This window comes from Diabrotica undecimpunctata, chromosome 4 (assembly GCF_040954645.1).
Source record: "Diabrotica undecimpunctata isolate CICGRU chromosome 4, icDiaUnde3, whole genome shotgun sequence".
Classification (NCBI taxonomy): Eukaryota; Metazoa; Arthropoda; class Insecta; order Coleoptera; family Chrysomelidae; genus Diabrotica; species Diabrotica undecimpunctata.
In genome coordinates this window covers 24,170,281-24,188,231 of record NC_092806.1, presented here as the reverse complement: position 1 = coordinate 24,188,231, position 17,951 = coordinate 24,170,281, and the positions used below count along the sequence as shown (strand labels likewise).

At 33.9% G+C, this 17,951-nt stretch overlaps 1 protein-coding gene across 1 annotated transcript in view; it reads right to left on the bottom strand.

Annotated features, from left to right (window-relative positions):
- Positions 1-2,248: 2,248 nt before the first annotated feature.
- The window catches only part of pasha (microprocessor complex subunit partner of drosha), a 34,573-nt gene continuing 18,870 nt past the window's right edge, over positions 2,249-17,951 (bottom strand). The window contains exons 3-4 of the mRNA XM_072529160.1: positions 10,440-10,655; positions 2,249-8,216 (exon numbers count right to left, since the gene is read on the bottom strand). Coding sequence (XP_072385261.1) covers positions 7,855-8,216; positions 10,440-10,655 — 578 coding nt within the window. The 3' untranslated portion in view covers positions 2,249-7,854. The remainder of the gene's footprint in view (positions 8,217-10,439; positions 10,656-17,951) is intronic.

Below are 17,951 nucleotides of genomic sequence, written 5' to 3'. Positions count from 1 at the left end.
GGAAAAGAACAGTCCAAGATGAATCAGGTCTTGGAATTAGTACTGAAGTTGGTCACAAATCTGCCAAACCACATGAATTTCAAGATTTTTCACGGATAATTGGTTCACATCTTATAATCTACTTATTAGTCTGAAAGAACGGGGCTTCCATGCTTCAGGGACTGTAATAAGTGGGCGGCTGGCAGGTTGTCTTTTTTCAGAAAACAAAGTTCTAATGGCAAAAGGTCGTGGATCCTCTGATGTAAAAATAGACAGCAAAAAAAATATTACTGTTCTCAAATGGTATAACAATAAGTCCGTCATATTAGCATCGAACTATATAGGAAAATATCCTCTTGATAAAGTGAAGAGATGGTGCAACAAGAGCAAAACCTATGTAGAGATCGAACGACCAGCAATTGTCAAAGAATATAATATTTCGATGGGGGCGTGGATTTGCATGACATGCTTATGGAACTATATAGAATCAAAATCAAACCAAAAAGATTCTATTTGAGAATAATATTTAATCTTATTGATACATGTATTGTCAACTCCTGGTTGCTGTACCGAAGACGCTGCAAATAAAAACAAGTGAAACACATCACCCTTCTCCAATTCAAATCTCAAGTTGGAAATGCGTTACTGAAAGCTGGAAAGTCTGACACGAGAAAACGAGGACGTCCTTCTCAAGAGAATACACCAAATAAGAAACAAGTATGCGCCGCGCCACTACATGATCAAAATCGCACAAGGTGCGAATAAGAGCAATAATAAACGTATTTCCTATTGTAGTCAATTTTTTACCAGACCACTATATTAAGTTTTATAAATGGATAATTCAGGTACCACTAACGCCAGATGATTCCAAATTGGATCAATTTTTTTTGAGTTTGAATACTTATAAGTTATCAACAATTATTTTTTCTTGTATCGTTTCCTATAATATACATTTTTTTTCAATAAAATTTATTGAAAAAAAAAATAATAATTTGGGATGACGGGAATTTCGAGTCATCTTTAAGATTCGGGTCACCGGTTCCGGTTCACTTAAGAGAACCGGATCACTCTGTCGGGTCACGGGTCAGTACAGATCATATGCAAACCAAATCTATAATTTTAGCGGTAGGCGGTGGGTGGATAATCGAGTGTAAGAGCATTATGTTATTATGTAGTTGTTATTCAATCTTACAAGTGAATGTTATGGCAACCAAAAATTTACTTTGATCTATTAAATTTTACCTAATTTAACTAAAATTCACATTTATTTTTTTTTAAGCTAATTATATATTATCATCATCAATATTATTATATCATCACCAAAACGTTTTTTTAAGCATGCTAATTTAAGCATACCTATCTAAGGTCTCTTTAATGTATAAAGTACAAAAGATCTCGTAGGTCTTTTACTAAATTATTATTATGCAACCAATAATACGCCATGCCATAAAATATTTCGGAAAATACCATAAATTGTACTTGCTCTGAACAAATACCATTGTGATCAAAAATAGAAAAAAAATATAATAACCAAAATAATCACGTGGATAGCCAACAAATATATACATATTTTTTGCCGATAATTTATATTATAAGTACTTATATTTTTTAATGAATATTTTACACCTTGTAATTATCAGTAAAATAAATAATATTTTGCTCTCCCAATATCCCCGTCCGGACAATCAGTTCACGATTCACGTTCCTTTCAAACGAGCAAGAACGCAAAATATTTGAAAAGATTCAGTTCTGTTTATAAGAACTTGGGATTCAGTGTTCAGCTGACTCCTTCCTTCCGCTTAGAACTACATCATTCCGCGCGTCATATGTGTTTGTTACTGACCCGTGATCCGTTAGGTTTAGTTTTGAGATTCGGGTCAGTTGGATTTTTCTGAAGATTCGGCTCATTGAATCGGGTCAGTTCTGATTTGCACATCACTAGACAGGGTTAAAGACGGTTCTTAAACAATTGCTAGATGCGCCAGAACATTAGGGCCACTCCAGTTGGCGCTGTAGCTGGATATCCATGGGATCATCTTTAGGCTTCTTCGCTTGGTAGTTTTTCTAATGGAGTTTTCTCCCCTTTAACCATTAAAAGATTTCTAAAATTCTTAACATGGCATTTAGTAGCCGTTCCGCTTTCTCAAGAACGTTAATAATCTTTCAGATATGCATCATACAGTAATTATTTGTTTATACATCTAGGATTTGATAAGTCGCTGTCGTTATAATAGTGCTCTACTAGAGGCGCTTAAAATAAAACAATACCTTGCAATGTAGATTTTATTTACTTATAACACAGAAGAACTTAAAAGAGCTGCCATCAGTCAATAATTCAAAAATATCTGTGATAACAAAAGGCATTACTTATTACTAAGTTACAATATGTGAATAGGATATTAGGCTGAAACAAATATTTATGTTTATATCATCAAAAAAGAAACTTTATTAGCACTAGAGTAGATTCTATATACGCCGAACATTTTATGTCGGAAAATAATAATTTTTCATAATGATTTCTAAATTTTAAACAACAAAACCAATTTTTTAAAAATTAACTAGGAAATCTTTTTAACCACCAACAGAAATAAGTCAACCTCGGTCAATATTTTCTCATAAGATACAGTCTGTAGATATGTCAGTACTTTTGATTTATAGGCGCAATAAAAAATTGTAATAGACACTTATTATTAAGATACTTGTTTCTTCTAACGTCAGAATAAGTGACTGTGCGGAGAAACATCAAATACAGGCTCGGAACTGGAAGAACTGATCATATACGATTTAACATTGGTTGTAATGTTATACTTTGAAATGGAATAGACTGGGAATATACATAAATATATTTACTTCCACTTTAGGCAACTGGGTATTCCACAATACGACACTGATATCAGAAGTAAAAAATGTACAATTACACAAGATAGTGATAATCGAAAAGTGCCCACCACAACTTTATGTAATATAATAGTACAGTGATACTTGTATGTTACAAAGAAATATAATAATTTTTATGTATAGGTACATCAATTAACAATAAACAGGCCAAATTATTTACAATGATTCAATCGAAATAAACACCTGGACAAAAATTAAGCAGTCACGTTTCAAATCAGCTGAGTTGAAATGTAGATCAAATGGACCTTAAAAAATATTGTTTTCGAATAGGTAAAGTTATTAATTATTTCGGTATCTACAGTCCCTGTTCAATTTATTAGACTTACCATAAAAATTTCAGTTTTTTTTATTTCAATTGCACTGAAAGTATGTTCACTTAGATACTAAGGTGTTAAATGGGTTGCATAACTATTGGGTACATAGTTACTTAGAAAATGGTATAAATTTTTCTTAGAATTGTTAAAAATTTACAGATGGCAGTAGAATGTGCTCAAAGTGTGAAGCAACTAATTGTTTTAAATTTTGAGTTTTTTACTTAAGAGCGTAGGCGCAAAATTTCGAGCCAGAATGAAAGATTACATTATTACCGAGGGCCGAAAGTCCCTTAGAATAAACAAAAGTTTCTTTTGAATGAGATATTTGAAATTAAAAATCACACTTAATTTTCTCTTCTTTTTCACTCTTGTAACTTACTAAAATAAACATTATAGAAGTTTTCAGGGACTTTCGACACTTGGTAATATTCTAATCTTTCATTCTGCGTTTAAATTTTTCAAAAATACTTATTAGTTTTCTCGGGATTCGAAAAAAATGAATGCATTTAAAAAGCATTGGGTCGAAATTTTGCGCCTACGCTCTAAACACATATATTTATGGTTAGTTTATTTAAAATTTACACTCGTAACATTGACATAATATTGTTACTTTTGATTTTGATTAATTCTTAATCATAAAACAAGATGATTTATTCTTGGATTGGAATTTTTAGATGGATCAATAAAGATCTTTGTGTTGAGAAAATCTCGTCCATTACTGCTCTATTAGAGCATACAGCACTTAGTGAGAGAGATAGCACGAAAATATGGTGTATCCCAGTTGTCAGTGAGGAGATTGAGTCAAAAACTCAAAGAGAAGCGACCTGTGAGGTCAGTTCGGAAGGGCCGGTGTGAAAAAAAACCTTCAGTTGCCAAGAGGGCGCAACGAATTATAAAAAATTTAGCTGTAACACACAGAAGGGCTACCCATAGAGATTAAAGAAATAAGTTGGAAGAAGCAAGATGCTCAGTATCGGTGGCCACCGTACACCGAAATTTATATGACATGGGCTTCAAATGTCGCAGGCCTGTTGAGAAGCCAAAACTAACACCACAAATGCTCAAAAAACGCTTAGCTTGGGCCGAGATCCATAATGAATGGTCTATTAATGATTGGCGTAAGGTAAATTATTACAAATCATTTTATTTTCGCCCTTTATAATTATAATGACATGGTCGGTGATTAATGGCAAAGGTATGAGACGTTTGCATGTCGTAGAAAGAACCATGCGACAAGACCAATATAAAAGGGTTTTGCAGACAAGATTGGTTCCATTAATGAACGAATGGTTTGGTAACAGCCATAAGATGTTTATGCAGGATGGAGCACATTGCCATAAGGCTAAAAGTATTAAACATTTTTTGTTAGAACAAGAAATGCCGCTCTTACCATGGCCCGGCAACTCACCAGACAGAAACCCCATTGAAAATATCTGGGAGTGCCTAAAAAGAGAGTTAGCCAAGGAAATAATTATCAATAAGGTTCAGTTGATAGAAGGAATCATTTTCCCTTGGAATTACATCGAAAATTTAAAAGAAATCTCAGGAAAATACATAAACAGCTTGCCTAGGAGAGTGGCTGCACTGCTTAAAGCCAAAGCTGGCTTAAAAAAATATTAATGTTGTAATAATTCACGTTGTTTTTGTTCAACAAAGAAAAAACTTCGTCATAGCGGTTTTGCTTAAAATTATCTACCACGGATTTTCTGAAAAGTGTGTACTCGTTTTTGGACGTTATGAGTCAACGGAAAAATTAATTTTTAGGTACATACAACATAATCTCATCTCTTGTTGCATATTATAAAAAATTTAAATATTTTAGAATAGGACTAGAAAAATGAGTTCAAGGAAGCCCTTAACCGACGAGGAGCAGTTGCAGTTGATCGAAGAAGGGTTATCTGATATCGAATATATGAGCAATGAAGCCGAAGATGGTGGTTGGAAGAATAAGCAAATGCTTATTCTTATAATTCAGCTTACAGAACTGAAATTGCAAGATTATGTTGAAGATCAGGAAGCTGAAGCATCTGAAGCAATAGAGCTTGTTCACGACGAAGAAGTTGAAGAAGAACCGCAGCCTAGAGTTTCAAAACAAAGTAAAATGAAGAGAATAAATGACTTTATGGAAAATAACGATCTAACAAAAAAAGGAGATATCAAGTGGAGAAAGATCATTACATACTTAACCCCAGATATACATTGGCACGAGGAAGCCATTTATAAACTTTTTAAACAAAACAAACCTTTCCAACGTCTTTGAACTTTAAAGTCCTTATCATTTTTTTCATCAATATTTTACTGATGAGCTTTATGAAGAAATGGCGACATATACTAATTAGTATGCTGTCACAAGAGCCAATAGTTTTTCTTCCACTTCAGCCGAGGAAATGGAAACATTTCTAGGCATGCATATTTTTATGGGGAACTTGCATTAACCTAGAATTAGATGTTACTGGGAACCTAAACTACAAATTCAACAGGTCTGTCAACAGATTCTGTGAACTTCGCCAAAATTTAAATTTTGTGACAACTGTGAAACAGACTGTGGAAAGTGAGGCCACTATATAATTGTATAAGAACAAAGTGCCTTTTCTTGCCTCTAGAAATGCAGCTATGCATATAGATGAACAGATGGTGCCATTCAAGCGACAAATAAATATAAAACAATATGTTAAAAATAAACTGAAACCTTTAGGTATTAAAATCGTTGCGTTAAAGATTTTAACCAGGAGCACTGGGCTGTTCATAGCATATCAAAGAGCAACTACTAAATTGGATGAAACAGAATCGCTTATATTCGGGTTGGGCGGGTCTGTGGTTACGGCTCTATCAAAAAGAAGAACCACACTTAGTTTTCAGCTATACTATGACAACTACTTCAGTAATTATAATGTATTGCAATATTTGAGAGCACCAAACGCATGATAGGTTCCAGAAGCCCCCATTTTTGTCAGATAGCGAAATGAAGAAGATGGGTAGAGATGATAGATCAGAGCATGCCAGGAATTAATTAGTGGTGATGGAGAGTTCACTATGACAAAATGGTTTGTTTGGCATTGGCAAAAATATGAATGCACACGGTGGGACAAAATCCACAAAGAATATGTTCAAGTACAACGACCTGAGGTTATCAAAAACTACAATACATACATGGGAGGCGTAGATAAATTAGATTACCTTAAAACGCTGTACAGAATTTCTATTTCAAAAATGTTTGACCATGCAATTGATTTATTATGTCCCAACGCTTGGCTACTGTATTTAAAAAAGGCTGCTGCTTTAGGGATTAAGAAGAAAAGGATTCTAGATTTTATAAATTTCAGAATGTCTCAGAAACTCTGTTGAAAAACATGAAAACGCATACAAGAAAAAGAGGCCGTTCGTAACATTTTTACCGTAATATTTTTACTCCATTGGCTCACGATATCCTCAAATAAGGACATCTTGTAGTTCCCAAACTGTGCATTTTGAAAATGTAAAACTAATTAGCTTATTTTAGCTTAAAGAAATTTAATTCGTGAACGAGAGTTTAAGAAAAATTTTATATTTTTCCACCAATGGGACCCCTCTTTAGTAGTGGTACTTTATAAACTTGACCATAGCTCTAAGCATGACTTTGTAAGCCGAAAGCGCTCAGCTAGGAATTAAATTTTTTATACACTTCAAAAATACGTTTTTTTTTCCATTCTTTAATTTATATTTTTGCTTCTAGATGTCACTCTTAATTAACAAAATGATTGTTAAATAGTTTAAAATAAGCTTGATTTCTTTCTCCGATAATTATATCAACCTAATTTTGAATATTTTACTATAATTTGTTTCACTTTAATTTCAAATAAATTTTCGTACACATATTATATGAGTGATACTTATATTTTATCCAGGAATTTATAACGAAACTACTGTATAGGTGAGTTAAAAAGATAATAATTTGAAAATAATTTAAGTAGATGTCCAATAATATTATGGTATAAATTGAAAAAAATCCGCAAACGTAAAATTTTTGGTCCTAAAATGTTATACCTCGACTTACTTCCATATTCTACCTGTAATATTTTTAGTCCACAGAGAAATGATAGATTTCACACACAGTCTCAGCACATCTTTTATGATTGTTACAGTAAAAATATTCAGAGCAACAAATCATGCAGCTTTCAGAAAGTATGAGATGTGAAAAAAAGAATGCCTTCTGGCCCCAAAGTATATTCCTTGGAACACACATAAAATAAAAAATTACATATTTAGATGTATTTTACATGTAGATGGTGAATCTGTTATGAAAATTGATCGGGCTAAATCGGGAAGTTAGATTTTAAGTAAACACAAATTCATTTTATATAAAAATAAAAACACACAAGATGACGCCCTGTGGAGAGTTCAGACATTAGACATCAGAAATAGGTTTAGAGAATAATCTCAAAAAAAACAAATATATATGGCGATTTGAAATCAGAACACACGTTTTAATGATCTCTTAGATCTCAAGAATAGTTGATTTTGTTTTTTTGACTAATAGTTGTGTTATAATATACATGAAAATGTTGCTTTTATGAGTAGAGATCTTGGAATGTATAATATATTACATATAGGTATTTGTTTCGTGACTGATTTTTTTCGAATATTTACCAATTATATTTTGGGCGACCTACTACCATGTCTAGGATTACACAGCTAAATTATGCAAATTAGAAGTAGACAATGGCGCAACTACTTCAGTTCCATCGGTATCTAATACACCGATCGGCTGTATGGCCTTACGCTTTTCCCTTAATTTACCTAGTTCTATATTTAGTTTTGACAAAATGGCATAGTTTGGTTGATTTACAGCCGCTTTACTTTGCAGAGAAGTAATCTCTTGCTCCTCTAATTTCTTCTCCTTGAAGCTCTTGATCGAATGGTTTCCGTAGAGCCGCAAAAGGGAGCCCCATGAAGTAATGCTAGGATGTAGGGCTTGAAGTATTGCTTGAGATGCCCTCTGTTTTCCGTCCCTTTTATTTTTACAAGATACAGTCGCAGTGTGCTTACCTGTAAATATAAAAACTATTATATTATCTAAAACTATAGGATACCAAAATGTCCTTCAAACATAACTAGCTTCCTATATATTTGAGTACATTTTGAGATGAAACTTTATATTAGCATCGGTTATTACTTCATAATTTTCAAATCAAAATATTCCGAAAACGGTACACAGTATGGAGTTTTACCAAGAGTACCTTTTTGTGTAAGTCACTTGGAATTCATTCACTTGGAATTTTGATTAATAATCCCGGTATCCTTTCGCCTTGCTCCTGGCGTTTTATCCGCCTTCTTCATGCTCCTACTTTCGCCTCCTTTACCATCCATATGTCGCCAATAGCTCAATTCCGACTTTACGATTGGTCAAATTGCAACCATAATTTCGGGCAATACCATTAGCTGTAGTGCAAGCTCCAATGACAGAGCGCCATGGAGCACTTGACCTACTTAATTTCATATAAGTATAGGTGTACGACGGCCAAAAATTCGTTCTGGTCTGGACAGGGCTCCGCAGAACCAGCCTTCTTGGCATTAGAGACCTTCTGGTTGATTTAGTTCCCAGAAACTCTGCTTTTTATTGCACCTAACCGCTATCCTTTTATTACAGGATTTTCTAAGTTCTCTAGCGAGACTTAGTCTAATTTATATTTAAATTGTATTTATTTCAGCTTTTTCGACTTAGATATTTCTCGTGAAATATTTTATTTCGAATTAAATCGTATTTTCGACTTAGTCCGATTTTATATTTTTCTTCTATTTTCAGGGTATTTTCGACTTAGAAGAAATTTTGGTAAGATATTTATTTTCGGATGTAAAATAACTTTATTATTATTTTTTTAATATATTTTTTATATATATTTTTCTAATATTTATTCTCTTTCAGGGACTTTGAAATATCTCTAATATTTTATTTCTCTTTATGGATTTTGAAATATTTTGGTATAAAAATAACTTAAAATATTTTTCTACATTTTAGGTCTCATCGACTTCGAATAACTTGCTTTGTGTTGATATTTCGTTAGAAAAATTTTCTTTTTTTTTTCTTTTTTTTCATTTTTTTACTTTTTTGTATTAATTAGTCTTAGGTGTGATAACTAATAACTTTCTCTTACAGATTCTTAGTTCTAAGTCTAATTAACACTTTAGTTGCAGATTCTTAGTGTTAGTAAACATTTATTTCCATTTATTTAAAAAAGTATTTTCCCTCTAGCTTGTGGGCTTATAAGACCTATATGTCCACGGACCGTGACCCTTACCTGCTCCGGTCCATTTCAGCTATGGATAGTGCGACTGGACCACCTTCCCTCATTCCCGAGGGTTCAGGCCAGCGACACATATATGTAATCGAGGGCAGTCAAGTATAATCTCTATAGAGGCTTTTGGTATATATCGTTTATGTATAAACGAGTGTCGTTTTAATATGACCACGGACTTGGGGCCAGAAAAATAATTTATCGATTCCAAAAAACTGGAGAATCACCGCTAAGAACCGTCTACCCAAAATTATATCAGCGGCGAAGATCAATATATGCAAAATCATTTTTTGAGGACATAAGGGCAAATAGTTTAGTTAATAACCGTAAGAAGATTACATTCCTCAAATCTAACGATAAGTGTTAGGACTTTTACTTCGAGAAAATTACACACATGTAATGACCTTTAAAGTATGAGAAATGAACTTTGCTGTAAACAAAGAATGTCCTCTTTACAGAGTCGTTCGAGTTTGGTCTTCAGAATGATTGATTAGTTGACAGAAATCTGTAGAGGTCCGGACAAGAACGACTCGCTTTTACCAGAGAAGTTGCATTAATTTAATCCAGTATTTATGTACATTTTTTCCTTTATCCAACTTGCAGTACCATATGAATGTCACACGTAATCTTGATTTCTACTGACTATATGTTCGTATTTCAGTCAAAATTATTTTAAATATCGTTTTCTAACGCCTTACGCCTGTATGAATCAAGGATTGAGTCATGAGACTCATATCTTTTACAGATGAATTCGAATTCTCTCACGAATTTCAAGCCACATTCTAAAAATGTCTGTTTAGAACGTGGTTTAAAAAAAGTACCTACTATACCACTCATAACGAAGTGATTCCGCCAGTAGGTAGCCTTCAAATGATTTAAACAAAACCTTACGGTTTGAAAATGTGGCTGAAATTATTAAGATTAATACTTAATTATCTAGTTACATATATGTAGTAGTAATATACAGTTTCCTTACCTACAGTCATGGTGAATTCATGGGACTTGGTAGTATTTCCTTGATAACTAATTTGAAGATCGTCTAAGCCAAAATTTCTCTGAAGACAAGTCAAAAGTATGTCGTAAGGAGCTGGCTCGGTAGTTTTGGCACAAAATTCAAAAACTCTGGGATCTTCTACTCGTATTTCGTCAAAGAAAGACAGATCTTGATCTTTATCTTTTTTCGTAGAGTCCCCTTAAAAACAACAAATTAAAATACACTGTTTTACGAAATAACAATACTATTAGAGAAAAGAAATTTCCAAGTTTATTATACGTAATACCATCGCTATGTATACTTACATATCTGTACCCTCTTTTTTTAATAAATACTATTACTATCAATTGTTTTCGTTTTGCTCTATGGCTCACTGCAGGTTTTGGAAGCATAGCTTTCTTATTGCGGGCTACGGACGGAGCGGTGGATGACGAATTGTTATGAAAAAAATAAAACCGACTGAAACGATAGCGCGATCATATATTAGATCGAGTAGTAAACGCAGTCCCATGCGTGTTTCTTAACAAAATAAAATAAATTAAAATACATCGAATTTAATTAAATTAAAAGCAATAGCTCCGTGCGTAGACGATATGCTTCCCCTACTCGGTAACTCCCTCTAATCTATATACTACAGTAGTTCGACCCAGAGTCAGCTATGTTTCAAGAGCATGATGGACTAAACGAGAAAAAAGAAGACCAACAACTTGTAAACTAGATATAATTAATGAAATGTGCATTATCGGTTCCTATCGTATCACTGTGGACGTAAATATGGAATTATTATATGGATTCCACCCCTTAACTTGGTAATCAATATTAGTGCGAGGGATATTACGGATCCACAGAAGTGAGAAAAAGCTCTTTTGAATACGTAAACATAAGACGATCGATCTTCTTATGCTTATCCCCTTTAGACGTTTGTGTTCTTCCATTGGCACATTTCTGGCTCCAGCTGCTCACCCGACAATTATGACGTTCATAAACTTTTACGCGTCCGCTTCCACGTCACTCTCCCATCTTTTCCGTGGCGTTCGTTTTGGTGTTCTGCCTGCATCTTATTGTCTAGGGTTCCTCTTGTCAACCTGTCGTCATCCATCCTCACTACATGACCAGCCCATCGAAATCATCTTAATTTACAGTAAACTACCACAATTGTAGCGAGTGACTAATGTTTTAATGGTTTTTTATCTTCTTCTTCATGTGCCGAGCTCGATTATCGAGCATTGGCTATCAAATTGGCTATAGTAATTTTGTTGACGGCAGCTCGGAAAAGAGATGCAGAGGATCTGTTAAACCAATCTCTCAGGTTTCTAAGCCATGACGTTCTTCTTCGACCTGGCCCTCTTCTTCCGTCTACCTTGCCTTGAATTATTAAATGGTTTTTTTAGAGGCCAGTAAAATTAGACGTTTGCTCTTTAGAAAAAAATATTTTTGTTCCGACAAAAGGAGAAAATTTAATTATTATTTAATAAACAAGTTAATGGATTATTTCAGAATCAGTTTAATCTCTTAAAAATTTACAAAAACCTTATTCTTCTGTTTGTTCAAATATACGCTCAGAAAGAGATCATATATTTTTTTTAAATACCTTTCAATAATTTGAGTGGTCTATTTTCAAACTGTTCAAATGTTTTGGCAAAGATTTGGGTTCTAGGGAAAATTTAACGTTGTCAGCATGTATGATTCAACTGGAAGTTATCTGTAATGTTCAACAATATCGTTCCAGATTAAGGCGATGTAACTGGCAACAACGCCATTGTTCGTGTAGTTGTTTTATTATAAGCTATGTGTAAGCCAGTTTCATAAGCGGATTGGCAGGGCTTCCATAGAACAGAGAACAAAATTATTGTTTGTAGTGTTTTTAGTGAAAGGGGCTTTTACGTTTAATTTTTGTGAATTGTGAGAAATTTAGTTTAATAGACAGTAGTAATAGTGAACCGTGTATCAAAAAGTAACATCACAATTTAACACGCGAAGAAAAAACTATGATAGGAAATGTGTTCGAAGGACTTCGACACAGAGAACAAAATATGAATGTAAGCGACGTAGTTACATTATGTAGTATTTTGACAAAAGTTTCAGAAGCTAGTGTGTACAGAGAAATTAAAATAGAAGATGAAACAAACGATAATAATACTTTGAAGATTGAGGCATGAGGACGGAAACAAATAAAATTGGATGATACAACCAAACAGGATATTCATCGTGCAGTACATGAATTTTATTTCAAAAAGAAATAACCAACTTAAAAAAATTGCTACTTCTCTTTAGTCTAATGAAAATATTCCAAAAATATCAAGACGTGTTTTGTTATTTATTTTACGTGAAATAAACTTTAGGTTTATTGGTGCTATGTTGGGCGTTTCACTACGAGACAAGATCCCAAATCGCCAGCTACGACAAAGAACAGGAGTGGCTGATGCAGTAGAGAGAGTAGCAATACTGAAATGGAACTGGGCAGGTCACGTGGCTCGAATGACAGATAATAGATGGACAAAGCGGATACTGGAATGGAGACCAAGAGATGATGCCTACCGAAACAGAGGTCGTCCACCAACACGTTGGACTGACGATCTAAAACGTTGCCATAGGAATTGGATGCAAGAGGCACAAGATCGAAATAGATGGAAAATTATGAGGGAGATCTATGTCCAGCAGTGGAAAAGCGAAGATTGAATGATGATGAAACTTTGGGTACTTAAAGAGAAAGAGGAATAGTACCCTTATTCAAAAAGAAAAAAATCATTTTATGGCGCAGAATTTCGAAGAGATAGAAAAATATATATTATACAGATGAAACATGGTTAAATGAAGGTCATGCTGTGACAAAAATTTGGCAGGATTTAAATGTGAGAAAGAAACAACAAGCTTTTCTAGATGATTTGTAGACAGGTTTAAAAGCCCCACCTGGAAAGGGAAGACGCCTTATTATTAGCCATATTGGTAGCAACTCAGGATTTGATGAAAAAGACTGGAGATTACCATGAGGAAATGGATGCAGGTCATTATGAAAGTTTTCAGATATTCTGTTAAAAATCGAACCAGTATCTGTTATTGTTATGGATAACAATAATGCTGCAATAAAATATTACTACTGACGTGTAGAAGAGTTAACAACCACTAAATGGAGAAAAACGGAGATTGCGGATTGGCTTGCTAAAAAAATATGAAATTGACTGAACCAATTTTTTAAACTCGAATTACTAAACTTAGCACGGTGTCGTAATTGTAGTTCGATTGCCGCCATACCACTGTGAGTTAAATCCGATAGAATTTATATAGGCTCAAATAAAAAATGAAGCAGCAACGAACAGTGTTACTTTCAAATTAAATGATGTAAACAATCTGCTTAATAATGCCTTCAGCAATGTGATCTTACGGTCGTGAATAAAATGTATCGAGCACCTAGTGAAATAAGAGCAAAATATGTGAAACCTTGATAACTTCATTGAAATTACCATGGAACCAGTTGTTGCGGATCTAGGCGAAGATACTACTGATAAATCGGAAGATGACAGATGACTCAGATTAGATTAAATATCATTTAAATTTTTATTTGAACAGATTTTTTATATTTTAATGGAAATGAATATTCGGTTAAGGTAAACCATTTATTACTAGTACTGTTTCGTACCAAGAATTGTTTAAGTAATTTAGTTTTACCTGTGTTAAAGGTTACTAGACGACCCTTTTTTAAGCCCATGTCATTAAATCTCATTTGACAACAGGAATTAAATTTAATCCTTGAATCAGTCATAAGTTTGTTAGTTTAAACGGATAAAGGGGTTTTTCCAAAAAAAATATACTTAACAAGGATTAGTTTTCTTCATCTAGGGCCGTGGTCGCCAACCTGTCGATCGCGAGCTACCGGTAGCTCGCGGAGGCAATTCTGGTAGCTCTCACAACGATTTTAATTTAAAAAATACAAACTGCAAAAATCAGAGAAGCTTCCGAAAATTCCACAAAAAAATCTAATTGTCATAATATTACACATAAACAGCGGCAACGTTGCGGTGAGCGATCTGCCCCTGACGCCGTCAAGCTGTGTGGCCAGATTGGGCGATTTATCGCCAATTGGGCTACTTTTAACAAATTTTTGCGACAAAAAATTTAAGAAAATCGCAAGTCGCAAATTGGGCGATTTTATACTTTTTAGGACAAGTCATTTTTTCATACATAGTTATAGATTTCACATTTTCATCTAATTACATTTGTTGCAATTTCTGACGTCAACAACATGACTACACAATTAATCGGATTTAACTGGCCGCCAACCGAAAACGTGTTGTAAAGAAAGTCATCTATTTATGCACCTGTAAAGACGGCAACCTTCGTTGCTACATAACCTAAAAAACTGTTTTGGTTTATTGAAAGAAAACGCACATATATGTAGATACGTAATATAGTATAAACGCATAGCTATATCGGAATTCTATATATCGATTAGTAATATAAATAACAATAAAGTGAATGTTAACATATAATTAGGATAAAAAAATAAAGATTTGTTATTAAATAAAAAATATTTATTTAAACACAAGTGACGTATCACGTCATTGATGAAAACAGTACGAAAACATGGCGACCGATGAAAAGTCCTATTAAAAAATTTTCCTATAAATCATACCTAAAGGTACCTACTAGTGGCGACATCTGTCTAAAATTGGCGACATTTTGAGATTGGATTGGCGACACGAGGAAAATAAATCTGGCCACACTGCCGTCAAGCTACAATCGGCTATTTATAGAACCGACCAGCCGGACCAACGCGTTGGTGTTCGAGAACGATCTGGATTGCTTTGAACGGGATAAATACGCACGGCGCGGCGACATTGCGCTTAGTTTAAAACTGAACGCGTAACCAACGTCCAGCGGTTGGGTTAGTAGAGAACAACAAAAATAATATTATGGCAAGCAGTTGTAAAAAGGTAAAGACATACCACTTTCATTCAGAATGGGAAGAACAATACTTTTTTACAGAAGTTAAAGATAAAAATGTGTGTTTGTTATGTAATACTTCGGTCTCCGTTGCTAAAAAAGGAAATATTGAGAGACATCATCAAACTGTACATTCTAATCCACTACATTCTGCCGCCAGAAAGGAGAAACTGAAACAGTTAAAAAAACAGTTAATTGGACAACAATCAATTTTTTTAAGAACAGTCGACAAAAATAAGGCTGCAACTGAAGCATCGTACCGTGTGTCCCAGATAATTGCACAAAAAAAGAAACCTTATGAAGACGGGGAACTGATAAAACAGGCGTTTTTAGAAGCTGCTGATTCGTTATTTTCCAACTTTAGAAATAAAGACGAGATAGTTTCAGCTATAAAATCTATGCAACTTTCTGCTAATACAGTGATGAGATGTGTAGAAGTAATGAGCAATGATATTTTTTTACAGTTAAGAACTGACTTAGATAACTGTGTTTATTTTTCACTTCAACTGGATGAATCAACAGATGTCGTTGACACTGCCCAGATGGCCGTGTTCGTCAGGATGGTTTTTAGTGATTTTACGATTAAAGAAGATCTTTTGAAGTTCATTCCACTGAAAGGGCACACTACTGGACAGGAGTTGTTTTCTCATTTAAAAAATATTATTTCTTCCGAGAAAATTCCAATATCGAAAATGGTAGGCTTGACAACCGATGGTGCTCCAGCTATGGTGGGTTGTGATAAGGGTCTGGTGGTGTTATGTCGTAAAGATGAAACTTTTCCGCAATTTCTCTGTTACCACTGCATTATCCATCAGCAAGCATTATGTGGAAATTTCCTGAAACTAAACAACGTTATGAAACTGGTGGTAAAAATTGTGAACAAGATTAGAGCTCAAGCGTTACAAAGAAGATTATTCAGAACCTTGGCCGATGAAGTTGACTGTCAATACGGGGACCTACTCCTTCACTCTGAAGTCCGATGGTTAAGTAGAGTACGGGTGCTGAAACGTTTTAATGATGTCCTATCTGGCATAGTTCAATTTTTCAAACAACGCGATGAACCGACTCCGGAACTAGAAAATTCAATCTAGCTTAGAGATTTTGGTTTTCTCGTGGACATTACAGAGAAATTAAACGCGAACTTAATTTGCAGCTTCAGGGGAGAGACAAAGAACTAGCGGAAATGATTTCTGATATAAAAGCATTTATCAAAAAGCTGGAGTTTTGGGAACAAAACCTAATTAACAGCGATTCCAAGCATTTTCCTATTCTTTCAGAAAAAATATCTCAAAATCCATTAGAACCCTATGACAACAAATATCATGTAGAAATAATTTCTACCCTGAAGAGTAACTTCAAAAATCGTTTTAAGGATTTCAATGAAATGGCTTTAGTAGCGCAGTTTGTTGTTTCATCCTTTATGGAAATTGATATCCAGCAGTTTGCAGCTTGTGTTATGCAGAACTTAGGCGAAGACATCGCTGCAACAGAAATGGAAGTCATTGAGTTTCAAAATGATTTAGCCTTAAAATCGTTAGTCTCAAGTACTGAATGTATCTGGCCTCCTATTGTAAGTAAAGACAAATATTCAGTTCTATGCCGTGTTGCCTTGAAAGTGAAAGCATTATTCAGTTCAACCTATTTGTGTGAATCTTCTTTTTCCAATATGAAGTTTATTAAGAACAAATATCGCAATCGACTTACAGATGAACATTTGGATAATTGTATTCGAATGGCTGCATCAAATTATACTGCAAACATTAAAAAAATTATCGATGAGTCTGAGTGTCAGCCTTCTCATTGAACGTGCTTTTTTATTTTTCAATGTTTATGTTTATGATAGAGCGTTACTTTTTTGTTGTTATTAACTATTTTTAAATCATACGTGACATGCCGTTGTGGCTGGATAAAAGTTTGTGTTTATTTTTCAAATACCTTCGTTTGATAGGTAGGAATGTAGCTATGAACAAGTACGTACTAGTAATATTAGTTATTTTGTTATTAGTTTATTATTAGTACCTATGTATTATGTATTACCAGTTAAACAGTAAAATAAATACATATAATGATAGATTAACTGTGGATTATTTCATTTACGTTGCGTTACGTGGCTTCCGTGTGGGTAGCTCGCTGTTTAGTTAGCGACTGATCTAGGGCATCTATAAAATAAGAAAATGATTTTTATGACAATCAATTTGTTCTAAAAGATTGATTATTTTTTTAATAATAATCGCACGCCTATGACTCTTTTTCTTTCCTCTCAGTCCCGCAAAGGTCTACATTGAAAATATGACTCACTCGCTCCATTTGTGGTACTATAGTATAAGGCGCGGATATACTCTACACTCTGTTGCAGAACACTACATTTATTTACTGTCAGAAATTATATCTATTGAAACTTGCAGTTTACAATAGAATATAATTTAATCGATTTTATCTTTATATTGACAATAGCTCACGAACAGAGAGTTAAAACTTTTAATTTTCATATTTTTGTGATGCTGTTTTTATAAAACATTTACAAGTGCTTTGTAGGATTTACATGGATCTTTT